The sequence below is a fragment of the Conger conger genome, chromosome 5, assembly GCF_963514075.1.
Source record: "Conger conger chromosome 5, fConCon1.1, whole genome shotgun sequence".
NCBI lineage: Eukaryota > Metazoa > Chordata > Actinopteri > Anguilliformes > Congridae > Conger > Conger conger.
Genome location: NC_083764.1, coordinates 37,952,834 through 37,973,131, shown reverse-complemented (window position 1 = coordinate 37,973,131; position 20,298 = coordinate 37,952,834). Strand labels below are relative to the sequence as shown.

General features: G+C 39.5%; 1 protein-coding gene across 2 annotated transcripts; it reads left to right on the top strand.

Annotated features, from left to right (window-relative positions):
* Positions 1 to 1,054: 1,054 nt before the first annotated feature.
* On the top strand, positions 1,055 to 17,635 carry LOC133129760 (GRAM domain-containing protein 2B-like). Of its 2 annotated transcripts, none has more exons than XM_061244037.1 (13): positions 1,055 to 1,321; positions 5,581 to 5,721; positions 6,200 to 6,257; positions 6,521 to 6,593; positions 6,941 to 7,044; positions 9,578 to 9,676; positions 9,852 to 9,923; positions 10,030 to 10,095; positions 10,823 to 10,919; positions 12,709 to 12,777; positions 13,613 to 13,712; positions 14,018 to 14,125; positions 15,353 to 17,635. In XM_061244037.1, the coding sequence occupies exons 1-13, from the start codon at positions 1,263 to 1,265 to the stop codon at positions 15,387 to 15,389; spliced, it is 1,083 nt and encodes a 360-aa protein (XP_061100021.1). In that variant the 5' UTR covers positions 1,055 to 1,262; the 3' UTR covers positions 15,390 to 17,635. The 2 variants fall into 2 exon arrangements, with proteins under 2 accessions (XP_061100021.1, XP_061100020.1); XM_061244036.1 differs by lacking the exon at positions 1,055 to 1,321 and adding an exon at positions 3,024 to 3,296.
* Positions 17,636 to 20,298: the final 2,663 nt, after the last annotated feature.

The following is a 20,298-nucleotide window of genomic DNA, read 5'->3' as shown; positions in this document are numbered from 1 at the left end:
GCCCTTGAGCAAGGCACTTAACCCCACATTGCCCCACATTATCTCCTGCTTAGAGTAATCAACTCTAAGTCACTTAGGATAAAAGGGTCAGCCAAATGTAATGTAATGTAACATTTTTCAAGTGACTATGACTTGTATCACCACATGCAAGTTATTGTGCAACAATTTCAACGTTACGCTGAAAACATATTCTTATGTCATGAACAAGCTGGCATTCACATGACCATACATGTAGCCTGTTACTCATACTCTTTGTTAACTTTACGTGTGCATTCACAACTTAGCCTACGTACCTAACTAGCTGTTTAGGAAACTTGTGAAACTTTTTCACAGTCAATCAAACAAAAGTGTCTCCGCTTCTGTCCAATTACTTGTAGTTTGAGACATTATTATCAAGGTTCTTTCAAGCTAGATAAAGTTGTTAGGCCACCTGTTTCATTGCTTTTGGCAGGCTCTACAATTGCCATCCACCCTTATACCGCTACAAGTATTTTCCATTGCACTAAAATAAATCTACCTACCTACTACTCTAAACTGAAATACTCTGCCATTAGTGTTGTTGCAATAACTTATGATTACCCTGTGTGGTAATCACAAGGTATTGTTGCTGTTGGTCTTAATCAATTTTTTATTCCTGAAAACCACAGGTGCCAACATAATTTTTGGCACCCCTAACAATTACTGTAGATAAAATCAAACAAAGTGAAATTGGCAATACAATTTTACTATAATTTAGACTACTGTAAGACCATCAGTGCAATCGCAGATGTTTCCGGAATAAATAAAAAAAATCGCGAAACTTTTCCGTTCTTTGCTTTCGTTGCGCCCGCTTGTGCCGACCGCAGAACTAGTGTCATCGGAACATGCGCACAACGGAGGGGAAAACATCAGTGAACTTCTGGGGATCAGGTGTTACAGGACTCAAATTGCACCCTGCAGTCAAACGCACCGTGCATCTTCCAAAACTTAATACGCAGCATACTCCGAGTTTGTAGAATAGGGTAGTTTAGAAATCCGTGTTAATACGCAGCTCTGTAGTAAAGACTAAAGACGTTGCGACCAACCCATTAAGTTTCTGTTTTCAGGTGCAGAAGGAGGTCGGTGAGAGTCCCGCCCCTGTTGCTATCAGTTACTGATCTCAGCATTTTAAATGGAAGGACCTGGGCCAACAGTTCATAAAAAAAAAAAAAAAAAAGTGGGAGCATATCTAACCACAAAGGAGTGCAGTGAATAATTGGATGTGATATTTGGTCAGGCCTCAAATGCACACCATGAATCTACAGGGTAAAATGTGCAGGAAGTTTTCACTGGATAGCTCTTGGTAAGTATCTGACTTTAGTACCCATACAACTACATTGCTTAAAATATATAACTGCTTTATCTGTTATTGTAATGTTGTTGCTTAATCGTTTTAAATTAAACACACACTCAGGATTTATTGTATTGTATATTTATTACCATCTACTTATGGCTAACTTATGATCAGAATTGCATAAAACCTGGCATTTATTCTCTTTAGAAAATCCATTGTTCTTAGTTCAGATTTGCATTGAATTCATTTGGTTCTTGCTATATTACTTTTTTTCTCCCTCCAACTGTTCTTCCATGCACTGTCATCTTTTTAGTTGGAACTGTTGCTCATGCTCCAAACCCAACATGAACAGTTTTGCACTGTGGGAGAATTAACTGCAATGTTGACCTGGTTGGAAATGGCAACATTCCTGATTTCATTGACTGGCTCAAAAGGTCTGCAATGATGGAATGATTGAATGATGGAAAATTATTATAGTCACTTAGTTCTGGTTATTATCCTTGCACGTCTCCAGTGTGCATTTATAATCAGCTTGCTAAACATTGTTCAAAAACTGAAACTATTGTTTCAAAACTCACCAGGATACTGTAATTATTGTTAGGTATTAAATAGAGTAAGATTGTCCTGAAACTGAAGATCTTTCATACAAAAGAGGTAGTGACAGAAACTCATTATTTTGGTTTAAAGTATACTTCATTACTATAGCATACTAACTTACTTATAATACACTGTCCATGGTCAGTAGTTCAGTCTTACCATGTGCATGGGAATTCACCCCGATTGTCAAAAAAGGAACTGCGTTCGCCCATTCAAGTGAAAGTGATCTAAAGTGCTCAACTACAGAGATGTGCATTCATATTACGTGTTATTTTAGCTCCATGAACAGAAAAGACATGGATGACACAGTAATATCATGTAAAATGGAAAATTACAGAGAAACATTTTCTTTTCAAGAAGAATTAAAGCAAAACCAACAAGCTTAGCAAAATAACTGCACTATTGTTTTCATATTATTTATATGGTGACATTTTATGATTTCAGTATTAGATGTGTCATCACAGTTTAGTTTTATTAAAAGGTTCAACCACTTACCCTGAATTTAAGGTTATTGTATTTCTAAAAGGTTTTGGAACATACTTTGCTTGCATTTAGCCTGTCTTATTTTGAGTGAAGCCAGTCAAAACTAGCCTCCAGCACAGTAAAGCTCCGCCCTCAGTCTTTGGCGTCTGGTAAATCCGGTTTGTTCAGAGCTTTAACCTGACAGTATTCGGTTTCCCTAAAAGTCTGCTGAACCCTGGGAGGGATTAACAGGAAGAAAACAACCACAAAACCCAAAATGCACACACCCGCACATTAACAAATTGACACAAATGCAGTCGCACACATACTTTCTTACTTAAAGATACTTGCTGTACAAGCAACAGGTGTAGAAATTCTGTGATTAACACACATACACACATTTTACATTGCATACATTCAAATTTCCATTGTGTTTTAGCCATGTGATATTTCAAATTTTTGCCTCAGACATCACATGGCTGATTTCCCTCTTCGCACCGACTGTGCGCCTGCTCTGGGGAGAATGGGCGGGGAATTTGCCGTGTGTTCACACCTACCCGCAACCAACACAAAGGGTGCTGTGCCCTTGGAGGCGTGGCCTGCCCCAGTGGCAACAGCGGGGGAAAAAATCACAACATTTCCCTTAGAGCAGGTCTCCTGTTAGAGCCAGCGATCGCAACCGAAATTCACTTGAGACAACCTGTGGCTTTCACTGGGTGTCCATTGACGATGGGTTGTGATAGGACTCTTGGATCCGCACTTCAGGCAATGCTAGCTCAGAACCTATACCAGAAGTGATATATTTTTTGTGGTTTAAAGTACTTATTGTCGCGAAGCAATACGTTTGGGTCTCAGAAATGAGGGAGGATTTTCCAATGGAATCATGTTGGAGTTTTCGCTCAGTCAGAGGCAAGCCAGAAAACCGGTAAGGGCTGTGTTTGTCATATTGAGAGCATTCACACCATTCTAAATGGAAAACTGATTTTTATATCACCAGACTCTCCTGCATACACAATATTACCTATACATGTTGTCTGGTAACTCTCCAGTAATTCTGAAAAGAGGACATCATATCTTTTTTAGATATGATTGATTTTACCTTGATTTACATATGATATGATTTACTTGGTCGTTGTTCTTATCCCTTTACAATGTTTTTATTTTTTTCATAATAATAGTATAAAATATTAGAAACACAAGAGAACAGAGGGCTGGTTTCACGGACACAGATTAAACTTTTTTTTTTGTATTGAGAATCTCCAATCAAAATTTAATTTAGTCTAGGACTAGGCATAATCTGTGCCGGCAAAATTGGCCCAATGTCTTTTAGTTTAAGGAAAGGGCCTCATTATGATTGTGCATATATGTATGTCTATCAAAACTCCTTTTTCTGCTGCGTGCTTCTGAGAATTGCTTTGAGAATACTTTCTCACAGTGTCCACTCCTTGCTAATTCAGTCATAATTCTTGACTCATCGTGAAACTTTAAGACCAATCTCAACTGCTAAACTCCATTCATACTTTCCTGGATTAGCAGGTTTAATTGCTGGTGACACAACACACCTGAACAATATGATGCTAATATCCTCAACCTTGAATAAACATGAGTAAAGGAGTTAAAGATGGTGTTATGCAATGAATGCTATTTATGTATATGTAAATATGTAGACCGGAAAATCAGCCTTAAAACATGCAAGGAGGAAGTCATAATTTACAATAGCCTGCCAGTCTGTGTACTGAACCTCCCCCACTGATCACTTCCCTAAAGTGATAATTTTATGCTCAGAACAAGGGCCCATCATGGACTCTCGAAAAAATCTGGAGCAAGTGCCTCTTACATGATCCACTAACTTTCCTTTGGCTTGTGAAAAGTACTTTGTACAATTTGGAGTGCCATGTTGTTCAATTTGGAGCCAGAGACTGCGCAGTAGGGAAACAGGAAGCCCTTATATGGGCTTGAAGTCTGCCGAGTGTGTTTCCTACGAAGCACATGAAAGAGAGTCACTTGTCAGTGATGGAAACTGCTCCTGATTGATCCATAAAATGTTTCTATATTGTCCAAATAATACGATAGCTTAATGTGTCGGCACATGGGGAGATATTAGATGAAGAAACAACACTTGCGATTTGTGGGAAACAATTATTGACTTCATATTCATCTTTCATACTCCTATTTTTACCATATTGTTACCATTGAGTTACATTGAAAGGGATCTGTACTGGAGCCAGTGAAACTACTCTCAAACAGAAATTAGCTTCAAAAACGAAACCAAGTTTTAGTCGCTTGGGGTCTATCAGCCCCATGTCATCCACTTAGCATCCAGAAACGCTGTGTCATGAACCCTGTGTCATGTATCCATTGGAGAGGAGGGAATAGACATGAATACACCCCGGACAGGTCGCCAAACGCGCACACCATTCTCTCACACAGTCACAACTAGGGCCAATTTAGTCTCCAATCTAACATTGAGTACCCAGAGGAAACCCATGTGGATATAGGGAGACCAAATTCTACACAGAAAGGCCTCAACCTCAAACCTAGGACCTTTTTCCTGTGTCAGCCCATGTGAAAATTGTTTGCTATTAAAAACAACTGTATTATTACCTGCAGCTAACATTCAGAAGGTATGCTAGGCACAAAAAAACTTTTTTTATGCAATTTATTTGGGGACACTGCATTTCAAACTGTTTTTTATAGCACCATCAACTCCTTAATAATTCACATGGCAAAGGAAGTGTAATTCTTTTTATAATATGGGACCTTTAAGAGGTACCTGTCCCCAAAATGGCCATATGCCTAGATCTGTTCAATGTATCATAAAAATAACTTTTCCCATTCTCGTAGGCTAAATAAATGACAAATTATGTCATGCTTACACTTCATCGATTATTCAGCAATATGTCTGCTCACTGAAGTGTTATGGGACCAACATAATCAGATAATATATGTCATTATGTGTGACTTATTTAGCTTATGAGAATGGGAAAAGTTATCTATATGATATATTGAACAGATCTAGGCATATTCTTGTTTTGGGTACAGGCACCCTTTAATGGCCGCTAACCGGCCAAATGGTCATTGTAAGTGCTGTGGATGGTGGCAGTGGTGTGCAGTTCAGTTCTGGAGATCTATCAGGCATGTTGCAGTGTGCTCAAGGCCTGATAAGCTGCGTTAGAAGCTGCCTAAGCATGGACTCTCTTTTCCTCCAGCTACACAGTGGAAGGGGTTGGGAGGCTGAGGAAACCAAAAGGGAAGAGCAGGTTTGAGCCCAGGAAAGTGGATAGTTTGGAGGAAGCCCATCTGCAGATACAGGAGCTTAACAAGAGCCTCAACAGGCAGACTCCAAACAGGTGTGTGTGTCTGTGTGGTCTGTGTGTCTGTGTGTGTCTGGCAGACCTGGATCAATTACGTAATTGTTTTGGATTTAAATTATTTTCTGTGCTCGGTTGAATCTTGCTTGGTGCAATCGAGCCAACCAAGAGGACTAGAAGTTTTTGAGAGTATTTCATAGGTTCCTATACACCAGACAAAATCAGGAAAGCGTACATATTTGAATCCAAAACAGTTATGTAATTGACCCAGGTCTGGTATGTCAAGGTAGAAAAACGACTACAGTGGTATTTGGCTTGTGTGTGTAACTTCTGCTTGCATAACTTCAGTTTTCATTATGTTAGAATAGGCATGCCCTGTTACTGAGCAGTACTTTTTTTTTTTACTATTTGTTTAGTTCTGTTCCTGATCCTGTATATATTTATTAATATGATTAGGCACTTCTTTCGACTAAATATGTTTTTGTCCGAATCATTTTGGTGCTTTATTGTTCCACAGCTCACAAAACATTGATGAGAGAGGCTTTGAGAGGTCTGAGGGTGATCTGGCGCGGAATGTAAGTTCCTTTTATTTTACTCTAGTATTTCCTCACACCCAGCTGTTCACAAGAAATACAAGGGAATGTTCAGTAACATAATTCTTCATTGGAATCACATGAAAATGAAGCCATCCTTTGAGCTGTCAAGTGCTTTTCAATGCAGAAACAGATAGATGCCATCTGATATGCTTTCAGTTCTGAGCTGCTAAACATATGTAATGTTGACACTAGTACTTGCTTTATCCTAATGTTTTTTTATTTGCCTCTCTTCCTCTTTTTAGAGTTTTATAAAGCACAACAAGACATTCCACAAGATCTTTCTAGACATTCCTGAGAGCGAGGAATTGACACACTGTGAGTTGAAGCAAAATTTTCAACCGAACAATTGTGTTTGTTGCTTGGCACGTAGAATGTATTAATTAGTACAACCCAAACAGTACAACAAGATCTCCCCTATCCGCATTCGATTGTTGTTGGCATCTGTTAAGCGGAAATGGATAGCGATAAAAATCAGGTCCAGTTCTTTACGTACATTTTAGTTTGGGGACAATATTTACGTACATTTCAGTTTGGGGACAATAGAAGAGGTGCAGTAGCACTGAAGCGGGACCAAGGGAAAATGGATGTTGTCATGTCCTGCGTAACAGACATATATATGTGGGCGGAATTTATGTAACATGGATGTGCCCTTCTTTCTATAGCGTTCACCTGTGCACTGCAGAAGGAGGTGCTCTATCAAGGCAAGCTCTTTGTGTCTGACAACTACGTGTGCTTCTACTCATCGGTCCTGCTCAAGGATACCAGAGTAAGTCTGTAACCCTTTGGGGAAAGTGTTTCACTGGTTTCTAAGTGCATTCATCAGTCTGCCTTCTAAAGACAACCATGTCAAAACATCCATAAAATAATTGGAGGCACTGATATGAACCTGTTCATATTTCTGGAAATATGTCTTTCCCTGAATTTTAACAAATGGCAATAATCATACAAATATCAGTTACTATATACTATACTGAAAAAGGTGCTTCTATATACTGCTTGTCACGCGTAAAAACAGCTGCAACAAGGTCACAATATCTATGTGGGATTCAGTAAACGGTTGCAATGGGTCAAAGTCGCTATAAGGGTGTAATTTGTTGGGATTGGGTTACCACTAAGACTCCACCGAACCACAGTGAGAGCCATTATCTCCAAATGGAGGACACTTGGAACAGTGGAAATCTTCCCAGGATTGGTTGGCCTGCCAAAATTTCTCTACAAATTGACAAAGTGACAACTCATCCAATAAATTACGAATGATCCCGGAAGAACATCCACAGACCTGCCGGCCTCTCTAGTCTCAGCGAATGTCATTGTTCAAGACTCTACAATAAGAAAGATACTGGGCAAAGAGAGAGTAACAACCCACTGCTAAAAAGAGAAACATCAATACTCATCTCACAATTGCTAAAAAGCTGATCCCCTGGGATAATGTTCTATGGACAGATGGTGGGTAAAAGGTGGGACTTTCTGAACAACCTGGGTCCCATTATGTCTGGCATAAAGCAAATGCAGCATTTCACAGTAAGAACATCATCCCAAACGTGGTGGTAGTGTGATGGTGTGGGGATGCTTTGCTGCCTTGGGACCAGGACAACTTGCCGTTATTGAAGGAACCATGACTTCTGCTCTGTACCAAATAATTCTTAAAGAGAATGATCGGTCATCTGTCCATGAGCTGAAGCTGAAATATAATTGGGTTATGTAGCAAAACAATGATTCAAATCACAAAAGCAAGTCCACATTTGATTGCCTGAAAATAATCAAAATTAAAGTTTGTGGTCTAGTCAATGTCTTGACTTGAATCCATTAGGTATGCTATGTTAAGACCTGAAAAGGGCAATGCATGTTTGAAAACCTATCTACCTTCTTTATTAAAGCATAAGAGAGAGATGTGAAAGACTGCTATCAAATTATAGGAAGTGTTTGGTTCCAGTTATTGTTGCTAAAGGTGGTAAAAGCAGTTAAGTTTAAGGGGGCAATTACTTTTTCACAAGGGTGATATTACATTACATTACATTACATTACATGCATTTAGCAGGCGCTCTTATCTAGAGCAGCGTACAACAAAGTGCAAATCAAACACAGGGAAAAGTGCGATGAGGACCCTAGAGGAAAGTATGGTTCCGAGTCCTAGCATGACCATACAGATACAGTTGGAACCCTTGAAGAATACATCACGGTTGGCAGCTAGAATACCCCGAGTACAACAATATGGGTGTTTGATAACTTTTTTCATGTAATAGTAATGTGTGACAAATATACTATAGTAGAGGAAATAAGGAAGGGAGGAAATACTTACAGTGTAGCGCTGTTTTAAGTTATAGACCACGTTTCAGATAAAACCTTGGTCAATGCTGTCTGGGATTACCTGTTGAGCCAACGTCTGTGGCCAGTTTCCTTACCAGCCGATTTCCTTATAATACAACAGTGTACCTAAGAGAATTGATGCAGCAAGGGTAGTCACTCAAATATTGATTTGTTTCTTACCTGTGCCTAAGACTTTTTCACCATATTGTATATTAATTGGAGTGATTAATCAAATAATTAATATTGTTCAATTAACAGACAATAGAGGGGGTGAGGGAGTTATTGTTTTATACATTTTTATACATTTGTTACAGATTTTCCCCCTTTTTCCTCCCAATTTGGCTGCCAATTGTACCGTGTTTATTTCATCGGACATGTTAATTGAAGAAACACCGCTACTACCCCGTTCCCCGGTAGCCAGAAGGAGACGCCTTCTTCAAGCCGCATCATCTCCAGCCTCGGCAACCGTGTTTCCGAGGCAATCGGGTCACTTTTTTGTATGCGGCGATCCTCCCTGCCGAGAGCTCCTCCCACCGTCGGCCCAATTATGTCTCTCCCTCATGTGCCAGCCATACTTGGCTTTGACAGCACCCGGTTCTCAGTGTGCGACTGCATCAAACTGAGGTCCGGTGTCTTAGCCCTCGCGCCACCGTAGTGCCGTTGGTTTCAGTTTTAAAGTAGAAAATGTGTCATGAACTTTGCTACAAAAATCTGTGGGATTCTAAATGCTGCCTTCATCTGCACTTGTTAGCAGAGTACATCCTAACTGCATAAATGTATTCTCAGCTAATGTAACATGAACCCAATGTCATCACTCTTTTGCCTTGTGTGCAGTTTAAGGCAATGAATGAGTAAGGCTTGCATATTCAGCTGAAAGCTCATTATGAAAGGCCGTCATTTGACCGGCTTCTGACTGCATTATTGCTTTGCTTAAAAGTAAGAATATAGATTTTACTTAAACTATTTGTTTAAGTGCTATTTTCCTTTCCCAGGTGGTGATCCATGTATCGAATGTGCAAGCTGTGAAGAAGCAGAACACTGCCCGACTGGTGCCCAACGCCCTGTCAATCCACAACAACGAGGGAGAGAAGGTGAGCACTGCCATGGTGAACAGTCACTTAGGAATGAAACCAGACCAGCTGCTAAAACAGCATAGCGTCACAAACTTTACATGAATTTACGTTCATTTACAAAATGAAAACACTTTGAACTGTGTAGTGATTAATTAAATCCATCATTAAATCCTGCCTTCTTTTTGCATTACAGTATTTATTTGTGTCTTTGCGGAATCGCGAGGCCTGCTACAAGCTCCTGTGTTCAGTGTGTCCAAACATGGAGGTAGGTAGAGCAGGGCTGTGTCACACAGCATTGTTAGGTCACTTGGCCGGGTCCCGGTAATGGCCTATGGATCAGTAACGGCTCCATCTGGTTTCTTATATAACAGAAGAGTGGTCAAAGCAGCCCGGTTGTCTCCTCAGCAGAGAATAGCATTGATCCCGGGAAGGACACGGTAAGTCTACTCTACCGGCTGTAATATAAATACTACATCCTAATCATTTTCAGTTAACCACTGTGTATTAATTAAGTAGTTAATCATTCACTTATATTCATTTGTATCCATTCACATCATTTATATTCATTTGTATTCATGTACTCATCTATATGAATGTATTTGTGTGTTTCAATATATGTCATATGCAAACTGAAAAGTTGTTTACTTGCAGAATATGTATTCAAAAACCAGTGAAATTGATGACTTTCACTTTTCTTATCTCGCGGCAAGTTAAAAGTTATACATATTTGGGAGGGTTGGGCTGTGTGTTTACGAGTGTTTCTGTTTGGTGTGTAGGCCCATACATCCACCAGGCTGACTCATTCAAATATTGAATTTAGCTTATCAGCTCCAAGGTTGCGACTGTCTTGTGTGTCTTCACTAACCCTAACCCCCCCTGACACCTGTGTTGACTCAGTGGTGAGAAATTCTCTTAAACTATAAGAAAGCTGTTTCTGAAATATGTTTGGTGTGTATTAACCTTTCCTATTCGCAAATACATTTGTTAAGCTTAAAGAGTGTTATCTCTTCTTCATTTTCTCTCCGATTACTGTCACATTGTGTGGCAAAATTCTACGACACGGCCATTATTTTTAATGAGCTTTCCTGCCTATAGCTTAACTTAATAATGGGTTTCTGGCGTATAATGGGACTAACTGGTTCTCACCCTTTTGCAACTCTACAGAACACAAGCGAGTCAAGTCTGGAGGACTCCCTGGATCCCCTGGATGACAGAGACTCCAGTGTCCAGTTGAAATCACCCTTGTCCAGGTTGCTCAGAAGTGAGTGTCTCCTTAAATGGGCCCCGACCCATCCTCATTACATTACATTACATTATTGGTATTTGGCAGACGCTCTTATCTAGAGCGACGTACAGTTGATTAGAATAAGCAGGAGACAATCCTCCCTTGCTCAAGGGCCCAATGGCTGTGCGGATCTTATTGTGGCTACATCGGGATTAGAACCACCAACCTTGCATGTCCCAGTCATTTACCATAACCACTATACTACAGGCCGCCCCTCATCCTCAGTTAGGTGAGATGAGGCAGAAGTATCTGATGAGGATATTGAAAATGAATATCGCGCTGTATTACATTACATTACATTACGTGGTATTTAGCAGACGCTCTTATCCAGAGCGACGTACAACAAAGTGCAAATCAATGCAGTGCAAAAGTAGACCTGAGAGGACAGTACAGTTCCGAGTCCTAGTGTAAACATACAGAAATTCAGAACCCTTGAAGAGTACAATCAACATTCAAACTAGCATACCACTGTTGGCAGCTAGAATACAACAACAGCCAATAAAAACAACAATACCTATACAAGTAACAATATCTATACATAAGTGCCATTACGGTCTAAGGCCAATCACAGTGATTGTGAGTTGGGGAGAGAAAGGTGTAGCCTGAAGAGATGGGTCTTCAGTCTGCGCTTGAAGGAGGTCAGAGACTCTGCCGTTCTGACATTCACCGGGAGGTCATTCCACCACCGTGGGACCAGGACAGACAGCAGTCGTGAGCGTGAAGAGCAGGTGTGGCGAGGGGGAGGCGCCAGACGGCACGAAGTGGCAGAACGGAGGGGTCTTGTTGGTGTATAGGTCTTGATAAGGGATTGAATATACAATTATGATCCTTTAACTGCCTGGTATGCGAGCACCAAAGTTTTAAATTTGATGCGAGTCATAACAGGCAGCCAGTGGAGGTTGCTGAGTAGGGGGGTGACATGTGAATGTCTGGGAACATTGAATACCAGACGGGCTGCAGCATTCTGGATGAGTTGTAGGGGTCTGATGGCAGATGCTGGAAGGCCAGCCAGCAGAGAATTGCAATAGTCCAGGTGGGACAGGACCATTGCTTGAACAAGGAGCTGAGTGGAGTAGGTGGTGAGAAAGGGTTGGATTCTCCGGATGTTGTACAGGAAGAACCTGCACGCCCGGGTCACCGTAGCGATGTTCTTGGAGAAGGATAGCCTGTTGTCCATCACCACTCCAAGGTTTCTTGCACTAGGGGATGAGGTCACTGTGGTATCCCCTAGTGAGATGGAGAAATCAGAGAAGGGAGAGGTTAAAGCAGGGATGAAGATCACCTCCGTCTTATCTGGGTTGAGCTTTAGATGGCGGTTGCCCATCCAGCTCTGGATGTCTCTCAGGCAGGTGGAGATACGGGTAGAGACCTGTGTGTCTGATGGGGGGAAGGAGAGAAAGAGTTGGGTGTCATCGGCATAACAATGATAGGAGATGCCATGAGCAGAGATAACGGGGCCAAGGGATCTCATGTAGATGGAGAAGAGGAGGGGTCCGAGGACTGAGCCCTGAGGGACTCCTGTAACAAGGGGGCGAGGGGTTGACACTCCTCCAGCCCAGGACACCTGGGAGGACTGGCCAGAGAGATAAGATTGGATCCACTCTAAGGCTGTGTCACAGATCCCTGTAGATGCCAGGGAGGCTAAGAGGATGGAGTGGTTGACCGTGTTGAATGCTGCAGAGAGGTCAAGAAGGAATAAAGCACTGTATAAAGCACTGACCTCTATGGTGACGAGATGGGTGAGTTCTGCGTAATGTACCCACAGCCTCAAGGACCCGAGAGAGCAGCTCAACTTCTACAGATAAGGACGACAGTTCCAGTGACGAAAACACAGGTACAGTGCGTATACACACACAATATATACACACAATATATTCTTGTGTGTGTATAGATTAATGTCTGCTAAGACTGAGTTATACATTTTGTCACACACCCTTGCGTCAAGTGCCTCAATGTCGCACACCTGCAGAATTTATTTTTATTAATGACAAAGTCATACTTTGTCACGCAATGTTTATTGGACAGGATTAGCCAGATGGAATGTGAAAGTCGTTGTCATGGACATGTCTTGTTTTCAAAAAATGTAAACAAATTGTCAGGAGTCTGAATGTCAGGAGTTGTCACTTGCCAAAGTATAAATGCAAAAGAAAAGATGTGACACTTTTATTTTTGTCACGCGACACCTCTTGCAAGGGTTGTGCAACGACGTATAAATCAAGCTTTATCATAAAGTAATTATTGGTGTTAATTTGTTCATTAAACAGTTCATTGAATAGCTTTTATTGGATGATTATACTTCTGCTTCTATTCGTTTCTTCAAGATTAAGACCTCAGTCTCCCCATACACACCATGTACACACATACAATATTTAATGACTGTGTCAACAACCACCTCTATATTAACGGTAACATAAACTGGGAATGACCGTGTGGCACAGTCTGTAGTGCAGCTAACTAATATATGAATTCCGTTGTGTGGCCAGGGATTCTATTTCTGGCCATGACGCTTAATGTGTTAATGATACCATATGTGTCTGTAACCTTCTCAGAGTGAAAAAACCACATAAGGAGGATAGCCTGCCCCCTATTCTTTCATTAAAAATTGGCCCCAAAACAAAAAAAAAGGCCTTTGCGCTAAAAAACAGTTGTGCTCTTGCTCTTTTTTTCAGATCAATCTTGGATTTGGTCCATAACTGAGAAGGCCAAGTCGTTCCTAATATTGAGAGAGTCCAATAACTTCAACAATCTCCTCATCATCTACGTACTTCTGTGAGTCCTGTGCCTCATTTTTACATACTTATACTGTACTGTGACCTCATTCTCCTCCTCTACTGTACATCTGATTCTATTCCACTTGTTTAGCTGCCACGCACAGTCTCAGCAGTAAAAAAAGAAAATTGCATTAAAATGATGGGAATACTGTTCACATTTTTTCAGTTATCATGTGCTACATATAAGCATCGCAAACATTTCAAAATGGCATCTGTCCAGTGATTTTGAGCGATGTGTTTTTAAGCCCTGATCCATTCCGTCCTGTGTGGGGGGACTAAGTGCTCATTCCCTGCTCTCCGTAGTGTGCTGCTTCTCCTACTGACGTCAGGGTACATCGGTCTGCGCATCATGGCTCTCGAGGAGCAGCTGAGCTCCATGGGGGCGCTGCCAGAGTTCTCTCTGCAGAGTGGGTAAGTATCTAATCCCACTAACTAACGCCAATTAATGTACCTCCTCCTTCCCAGGCCTCCACAAACTCTATTCATAATCATTATGATTGTGCCCTGTCAATATCAGTTTTCATATAAAGGTTGGATGGTTGACCTGTAACAGAAGAAAATGGCGGGAACTTCACAGCTGAAGCAACCCTCTGCGTGCCCTCTGTGACTGGGTTGCACCAGCTGCACTTCAGTTCAAACGTAGCCTAGTTAGCTAAATACTACTAATACTCTTGATTTATGCATTGCTAGCTAACATAAAAGCGATGACAGCACAGAAGTAAGCTAACAACGTAACTAACTACACCCAGCAGGTGTAATCACACAGTCACTCACAAACGGTAAAACATTTACCGGTGCACACATTTTTCGGTAACAGCATGACATTGTGCAACTCTAATTAAGTAGAGGTTTCATTTATGGATATGATATTTTCATAGCGATTTAGCCAACCAGCTACTATACCACGTGGAAGACGTAACGGTAACCGCACAAGTTAACTTTGTCGTTTTGATTACCCACTTGTCTTAGTAATGACTTTACCTCCAAAAGAGTTAGGATATGACCAGTTAGTATATATAATCATGGTGCCACAAAATTTATTAGCTGATTTTGTTGTAAAGTACCTCATAGCTGGCTAGTTTGGACTTTACACTTGGTAAGACTGGTACTTTTTTTGTGTGATGAGTGAGTGACTTTGCGGCTGATGAGTGTTCAGTTCCACCGATTGAGCTAAATTCAGTTCCGCCCAAGCTTTTTCTCTTTCAAACCTTTGACATGAAAGAAGTATGTTGCTTCACACATCTGATAAAATAATTTGCATCAATCTGAAAACAGATCATAAAGGAAGGAATTTTAAATGAGACTATGACACAATGAGCAAAGCACGTTCCTCATACCTTCAATCAAAGGAATGCCGTTAGAACTTCTGAGGTATTTAAGTCTGCAGCTCCAGGAACAAACTTAACCCTACTGTGTCAAGTTACCTAATGTTTACACAGCCATCACCCCACTATCATTTCTCACGTGGTCCTCCCATTCTGGGTGGAGCTAGCCTCCTTCCAGTGATATTATAATATTAATTGACTCTTGTTCACTATAAAGTGTGGCAGGTTTTTTGCATTTTTATGAAAGCTGTTGATTTTTTCTGGGGGAAAAGTACAATTTGTACTGACATAATAATTTCCTTCTTATTCTCAGGCACAAAGACACATCGGATTTTGGACAAGGGGAATGAAGAAAGAAGATTGCTTAACTCATTCCATGGACAATACTGGAGAGCCTTTTTTTAAATCATAATTTTAAATATAAGTGATGCTCAACATTCCACCTCCGCAGTGAATGTTTTTTTAAAAGACTGAGGCTGGACCTCAGCTAGTTTTTTAGGACAAGCATGTCTGCCTTACGAAAGTGGAGTGGTGTGGTCAGTTCACACGTGAAACTGAAGACAGCGGGCCTGTCTGCGGACTGCTTAGTTTAATGTTGAACTTTTATCTTTTTTTACACACTTTGTTATGTTTTCTTCCAGAAGTAACAGAAATGAAGTGTAACCTCTGTAGGAAGGAGCACAATATATATATATTTTTTCTGAATAAACTTTCAACGTACTTTGTCACTAAAAAACAAAAAGCCTAGTCACCTGTGTGCATTTAGACTATCAAAAAAATAATTCTTCATTTTGTTTGGAGCCTTTATATTTAAGGGTGATCATACAGTCTCTTAAATTAGGAATGTTGTCTCCTTTCTCAGTTTTACATATTGGTTAAAAGACTATGAATATAACATCTGAAATTATAGGAATATGACTTGTTGTAAGCAATTTATCAATCATATCACATTTGCAGCATATACTATGCATATCACATGAATTTACAATAATCTGAAATTTTGTTTAAATTTAGATATATCCTCCTGATACCAGGCAGAAAAATTGTTTAAGTACTTTAGTTGTTGACATAATACAAGTATCCTGGATGATAAAAACATGCTGCAGTGAAGATATTTTGAAAAATATTAAAATTTTTATTGAATGTCCATTTTAGTGTAGATTACTCCAAATACAGTGAGCAAAAATGAATTGCCAGGATATAAAATATGTATTTTGCTTTTCATGTGAAATACTATGTCATATTTTACCATACATGACCTTTTAATTAATTCACAATTCCACGTACTTAATCTTACTTAATCTGATTATTGTTGACATAACTTTCTGTGGTGTTGACAATAGCTGTGTTAGCTGGGAATAATCAGCCAAACGGTTTGCTCATCTATCTAGTAATCAGCTAATCCCCTACCCACAATATTAAATCTTATACCCGAAGCATGTGTCAGCTTCTAAAAAATGGCTTTGATTGTTGTATGCTTACACGACTAAATGATTAAGCAAAGCATTGGTAAGTAAATCAGTAGATATCAGTAGCGTCCATGCTCATTGTTTATGATGGTCCTTGTGTCATTTTCAAGCAGGAGGGAAATTAAAAATGCTAAATATTTCTAAAAGCTCTTGCAGGTTATTTAAAAAACAGCTCCATGTTTCTATGTTTATTTTTAATTTATCATATTATTATGATACTGAGAGATATTTATGTGACTAAAGGTACATCAGTCAATGGATTCAGACCAAATTTTTTCTGGGTTTATAATGGACTATATTAAGCATCAGAAAAATTTTAGAAATCAAATGCATTGCAATATTGACAGTGCAGTCTGTAAGTATTCAGACGCATATTTTGTGATTTTTGCTCTCTACTCCAGCAAACAATTGAAATAAAAGAATGTGCAGATTCAGTTTTAGCTATGTATGACACCTTTTAGCTATGTATGTCTCTGATTGATGGGGCGACCTGGCTCAGGCAGTAAGAGCAGTCGTCTGGCAGTCGGAGGGTTGCTGGTTCGATCCCCCGCCCGGGCTGTGTCGAAGTGTCCCTGAGCAAGACACCTAACCCCCAAATGCTCCTGACGAGCTGGTCGGGGCCTTGCATGGCAGCCAATCGCCGTCGGTGTGTAAGTGTGTGTATGAATGGGTGAATGGAGAAGCATCAATTGTACAGTGCTTTGGATAACGGCGCTATATAAATGCCTGCCATTTACCATTTGATTGATGTATTCTCCTTTTTCATCCTAATGATTGCCTGTTTTACTGGCATTGACACTTCTTTGGTTCTCATGTTGAGAGACCACAACAACGGACTCCAAATGCAGATGGCGCTCCCAGAAACAACTCTAGACCTTCTGCTAGCTCTTTCATGCATGGCATAATGATGAAACTTAACACACCTGTCCAAGAAACATTTGAACAGCCAATTGTCCAATTACTTTTCATCCCCTAAAATTGAGGGACTATATAAAAATGGTTGTAATTCCTACATGGTTCACCCAATATGGATGTTAGAAACTTAGAATTAAAGCTGAAAGTCTGCACTTATACCACGCTGTTTTATTTGAACTGTTTGCTTGAATAAAGACTGAAACAACACAAAATGTGTCACCGTCCAAATGCTTACGGACTGCACTGTTTATCTGTGTAAACATTTCCATCTATTCCTATGTGGGGTTTAAATGGTTGAGTCCAATTTATTCTTAGACTATTGGGTCAGAGTCCTTGGTGATATCAAGAATTCCCTGGCTAATGGTCCCATTGCATGCACCTGGATTACCTGTCGTAGTTTCATGAGGTTTCAATCCTGACTGGGCCCATTTGTGTTTAGCAATTTTTCAGCTCTTAATCCCCGTACCAACCTTATCCCTCTCTCAGTCTCCCTCCTTCTCCAATACACTTTACTTGTGGGTGGTACACAAGGTGGGGTGGTGAGGTGGTGAAATGGTCCATACCATGGCCATACAATCCTGACATTGTTTTCAAGACAGATTTTATGTCCGACATTAAATGTGTGTTATTATAGTTATTTTATTTAGTTATTTTTTTCATTTGAAAGATATTGGGTGGATGTGTAGTGGATACATCCCTCTGTGATAGTATATGGTTATTTAAACTTCCAACTTCTTTAAACTATTTCCAGCTGCTTTACAGTCACTTGAATACATTTATTAGAATACCAATTTAAAAGTCAAGGTACACAATATTTTAAATGAACATTATGTATTTTAATAAAACTGCATTTACATAAATTTGCATCACAATTTTTGTTTACCCGGTTTGTGGCAGGCAATTACACACTCTTCTCAACAACCATGAATAAAAACTTTTGTTTCTTTGTGTATTTTCGATCCGTAAAATCAATATAAAAGCTAATATTCTAGCTGAGCCGATGCTTACATTATCATGTTTTTTTTCTTGCAAAGCAAGCCAGTCCTTTAAGAAAGTAAATGCGGGTGGGGTTGTTTTAGGAGTATATATTGCGTGTATAGTACTATTGTGCATGCTATATACATATAGTTACACTAGTTGTATATAGTTTAATACTTGCCACAGTTTCGTTTTCCAATTTCTACTTATAATTGTATAAATATTTCATGCTTTCTGTGATATTGTTTTTGTTGTTTTCTCAAGACCTTGGAGTGACAGATATATGACTAAAAGGCCTTGGAACACATTATGTATTGACTGTGTGTTAGAAAATACAAGACATTCTGTTAAATGTTTTTCTTTCATTGCAGTTCACACGCACATAATGAAACGACGGTTTCATGTAGGTGAGCCTGTTCTGAAAGAAATGAGCAAAGGCTTGATGGTGAAGATAAAGGCAGACTAAAGTTATGAGTTAATGCCAAAACATGCATAGGTCTCTGAGGGTTAATAATAATAATAGTGATTGCTGCAAAGCATTTTTATGGAATGAATCGTCTTAGTGAACACAAGTACATATTTTTCATTCTATAACATTTCACCTCATTCAATCTATCATACTGAAAATAAGATTATAAACATTACAAAGACATTCTATTGTACTTAACATTCATAGAGCATAGTATGTCATCATGGCCATGCAAAGAGCAGGAATATAAACACATTTGACACATGTATGTACTGATGATTGGACATTACCAATTAAGCATATATTTTCAAATCTGTAAAAATGTCCAGGCAATATATTGATCTTGGCTTGGCATCTCCTCATGACACCTGCAGGCATGAGACTGTATCCCAAGCAACTTCAGTTTGGTCATGGGACCTGAGAGACATTCCAAGTGTAGGGGGTGATTCTGATTGGCTAGTCCGACTCCTGAAGTGTTTGGGTCAGTATGGCAAACAGGCCGGCCTATTCCTGACTCATACTGTCAGATGCTGCTTATTTGTCTGACTGCTTTCATGTTGGAACCAAGGGCTGCTGCTTCCAGACTCCTGTATAGCCATGTCTTTGGACATAGTTCTCATCCTTGTTTTCATGGCTGCCATCATCAACAGTAAGTAATGAACATCTTTGCTCTAGGTTTTGCTCAGAATTCTTCCAAACTAAATATTTCACTATTAATTGCACTCTTTTTTTTTAATAAATTAGATAGATTATGTTATTGAGAAGTCAAGGTTAAAGCGTTAACATAATGATTTGATGATTTTTGAATATACAGATTTTTTGGTGCAAATATTAACTAAAAACAAATGAAGTGAGGAGAAGGTCATACTTATAATCTAGTAGGCCTAAGTAATTATGCTTCATATTAATAAAGCACTTCTGGTTATGCCATTACATGTATGTTTTGAGTCTGTAAAGGCTCTTCAAAATGATGTGCTCTAAGCGTCAAATACTAACTCACAGCTGCCTTAAAATGCATATTGTTTTGACAGGTGAATGTAAAACAAAGCAAACAGATCAGCCTTGCAATACAGCATGCAATGGTAAGAGAACAGTGAAAACTAAAATTTCAAACAAAATTGTGACCTTTACATTTTTACTCAACTGGCTATTTTCCTGAAAGGAAAACATAAAAAGCATTTAATCAAACACTATACAACCAAATAAATAAAATTCCGTATTCAAAAGCATCATAATGTTTCATCATAATGTTCATAATGACTTATGTAGCTAAAACCTAATTGAGGAGTGGCCAAAATAAGTTGGCTGTTAATGCTTTACTATGCATATTATTCAAGGAAAATAAAGTTTTTATCTTGCCACTCATCTATCTGTGCTATTGGACACTGCACAAACACACACAAATATTTTTGCTTACAGTATGCAATA